The sequence below is a fragment of the Spermophilus citellus genome (genome assembly GCF_964194105.1).
Source record: "Spermophilus citellus genome assembly, chromosome: 6".
NCBI lineage: Eukaryota > Metazoa > Chordata > Mammalia > Rodentia > Sciuridae > Spermophilus > Spermophilus citellus.
This window is the reverse complement of record NC_138187.1, coordinates 114,079,687-114,082,553: the sequence shown is the minus strand read 5'-3', so window position 1 is coordinate 114,082,553 and position 2,867 is coordinate 114,079,687. Positions and strand designations below refer to the sequence as shown.

The window sequence follows — 2,867 nt, the reverse complement described above, 5'->3', positions numbered from 1 at the left end:
AATTGCCATATTCGGGAAAAATCAGAATTGTCTTTTTCCTGTGCTGAAGTTTTAAACGTAAACATTAAAGCATGTTTCGGCCTTGGTAATTCAAAAAGCAAAAGGTGGTGCTGCATATTAATGTGCTTCCACAGCTGCTTAATTCACACATATCGTGACTCCCCCCACCCCCCATTCTACAGCATTCTTTTCTGAGGGTGACGACTTCGGTGGAAGCTTTCTTAAAATTCAAGGTATGCAAGTTCAAGTTCCTGCCTGAAACACAGGTGGGGCTCACTATTCACCCTCAGCTTTAAAGGTCATCTCTGATTTCCTACAGACCTTCCTCCAACCAGCTCCTTTCAGCTCCCTGCCGCGGGCTTCGAGGAGCCGGCGGCGCCAGGCGCATTGTGAAGTGGCCAGAGCGTCACAGGCGATTGGGACCCCCCAGGATCCAAGGGTGGAGTGGGTGTCCGCAGCGCCTCCTGGAGGCCGCGGGACGCTCACGCAGACACTGGGCGCGCTGGGAGGGAACATGGAGGGCTTCCGCCACTTCTCCCCGAGGCGCTACAGGAACCTCTGGGACACCTCGCCGCCGGCCGCAGAGAGCAGGTCCCCCATGCGGCTGGATGGGCCCGAAACCAAACCGGCCTCGGGCCCCTGGGGCTGTACGTCGGATTCGCGGAGTGACGCGGCAGAGTCCCAGCTGCCTCCCGGGTGTTCGTTCACGCCGCGGCCTCGCACGCGCTGGTACAACACCTCGCCGCTGGAAAGCCGCAGCCTGACTCGCTTGACCCGGAGGCCCCCAGACCGCGTCCGGAAGCACCGATTGGGCAGCCGACGCCTAGAAGAAGCCTGGGGGGAGGACGGGACCAAGCCCAGTTCGGCCTGGCAGCAGCAGCTCCATCTGCAACCCCAACAGACTCAGTCCTGCCAACGCTGTTCTTCCATCCAGACAGATTCGCCCCCGCGGTACCCCGGGGGAGCTTCCAATCCCCCGAGTGTGGCTTCTGGAGTAGGAAAGGCACCGAGTGAAGACCAGTGGGCAGTGCCGATCTGCAGCCACGTAGGTCGCTGGTCCTGTTCCTCTTTACACACAGACAAGTCCTCCGTGCCTTCCCAAGAGTTAAGGACCCAGTCGGCCTGTATGTACACCCAGCAAAGAGACTGTAATGATTTGATGGAGTCCTTAGCCAGTCAGTATCCCCAGCCCATGGTCTCCAGCAAAGACCCGCAGAACCAGATTCTCAAGTGCAAGCTGGAAGAGACGGTGATGTCCTCGAGGGACCAGAAGATCGTGTCCCTAGTGCTAAACCGGCTCCAGAAAGCCCAAAGAATGCGGGAGCTGCAGCAACAGGCGGCAGTCGCTTGGGAGGAGCTGAAGCGCTCAGACCAAAAGGTCCAGATGACCCTGGAGAAAGAGCGCCGGCTGCTGCTGCAGCAGAGTCAAGAGCAGTGGCAGCAACGGAAGGAGCGCAAGGGTCGCCGGGGCCGCGAACATCACTACCGGCGGCGGGACGGCCACTCGAAGAACGCGATCCAGAAAGAGAGTTGGTGGGAGTCACAACTGCAGGACCCCGAGAACCAGCGTCTAGCGAGGATGGAGAGGGCGCGCGTGGAGGCCGAGCACCGCAAGCAGTGCCAAGCTCAGCGCCTGCGAGAGCAGGAGAGGTTACTGCAGAGCTTGCGGGAACTGAACAACCTGCAGCTGCGGAAGAGGCTGGAGGAGGCCTGTCACAAAAGGCAGTTGCACTCGATGGACACCAAGAAGGTCCAGGAGACCAACCTGAGCTCCCTCGTCAATTATCAGGCCCGCAAGGTGCTCATGGACTGCCAAGCCAAGGCCGAGGAGCTCCTCAGAAAGCTGTCGCTGGAGCAGAATTCCATGCGGTCCCAAGAGATCCAAGAGGGCCTGCTGAAGGGGCAGTACCGACAGCTGAAGGAGAAGGCCCAGAAGGAGGAAGAGCAGTTCCAACAGGTCAAGTGTCACGCCGTAGAGTCGGAGGAGCAGAGGCAGATGCACAAGAGGATCTTATTGGAGCTAGCCGAGCAGAAGAGCCAGCAGGAGAGGAGTCACGCACACAGGACCCCCAGGGACAAGGCACAGCGCCTCCGGGAGCTCAACATCCTGCGGGAGAAGAATCATCACATTCTGAAGCTGAAAGCCGAAAAAGAGGAAAAGTGCCACATTGAGGGCATCAAGGAAGCCATTAAGAAAAAGGAGCAGAAAATGGAGCAGTTCTCCCGCGGGAAAGATCCCACCTTGTCAGAGTTTCAGAAGGGCTCTCTCACCTCCAGGAGAGAGAATGGCAGAGGGCTTCCCATCAGCTGCTTTGATCAGAGGACATCAGAGGCCCAGCTGTGTGCCCATCAGCCGAGAGGGGGCTATTGAGAACTGGGGACAAAGAGCTTCAGCCCCAGCAGCCAGAGAGAGATGTGGCCAAGCGATTCGGGTTTATAATCTGATTACAATTATTGATTTTTAAAAGTATATAAAATAGCTGCAATTTCCTCTCATGAACTAGTTTATTGATTCACTTGGGTGGTTTAGAAATTTGGGGCTGTGAAGAAAATTGCTTGGCTTTGTAAATTTTTATTTGAAGAGAAAATATTCATGTAGCTCTCAAAAAAATCTTAGAGGCAGACATTAGGCATATCCTCCAGGAACCAGAGAATAATCTACATGTGGGGATACAGTTTGTGCCATGTATAAGTCTTTTCCTATCCCAGAACTTCCAAAAGAATAAAGTGTGAATGACCAGTCATAATTAAAATCTCCAAGAAAAAAAAAAGTGGGGTAGGAGAATTTCTGTGAATAAGTAGATCTGGGAATCTTGGATATTAAGTTCCCTCTTGAGAGTTTATAGTGCACTTTAAATTTTTAAAGG

General features: G+C 54.6%; 1 protein-coding gene across 1 annotated transcript; it reads left to right on the top strand.

The window, feature by feature from the left end:
- Positions 1 to 459: 459 nt before the first annotated feature.
- Positions 460 to 2,371, top strand: CCDC185 (coiled-coil domain containing 185; the record flags this gene model as incomplete). The annotated part of the gene is made up of 1 exon (XM_081300300.1): positions 460 to 2,371. Exon 1 carries the CDS (start codon positions 515 to 517, stop codon positions 2,369 to 2,371), a length of 1,857 nt encoding a protein of 618 aa, XP_081156426.1. The 5' UTR covers positions 460 to 514.
- Between the last annotated feature and the right edge of the window lie 496 nt (positions 2,372 to 2,867).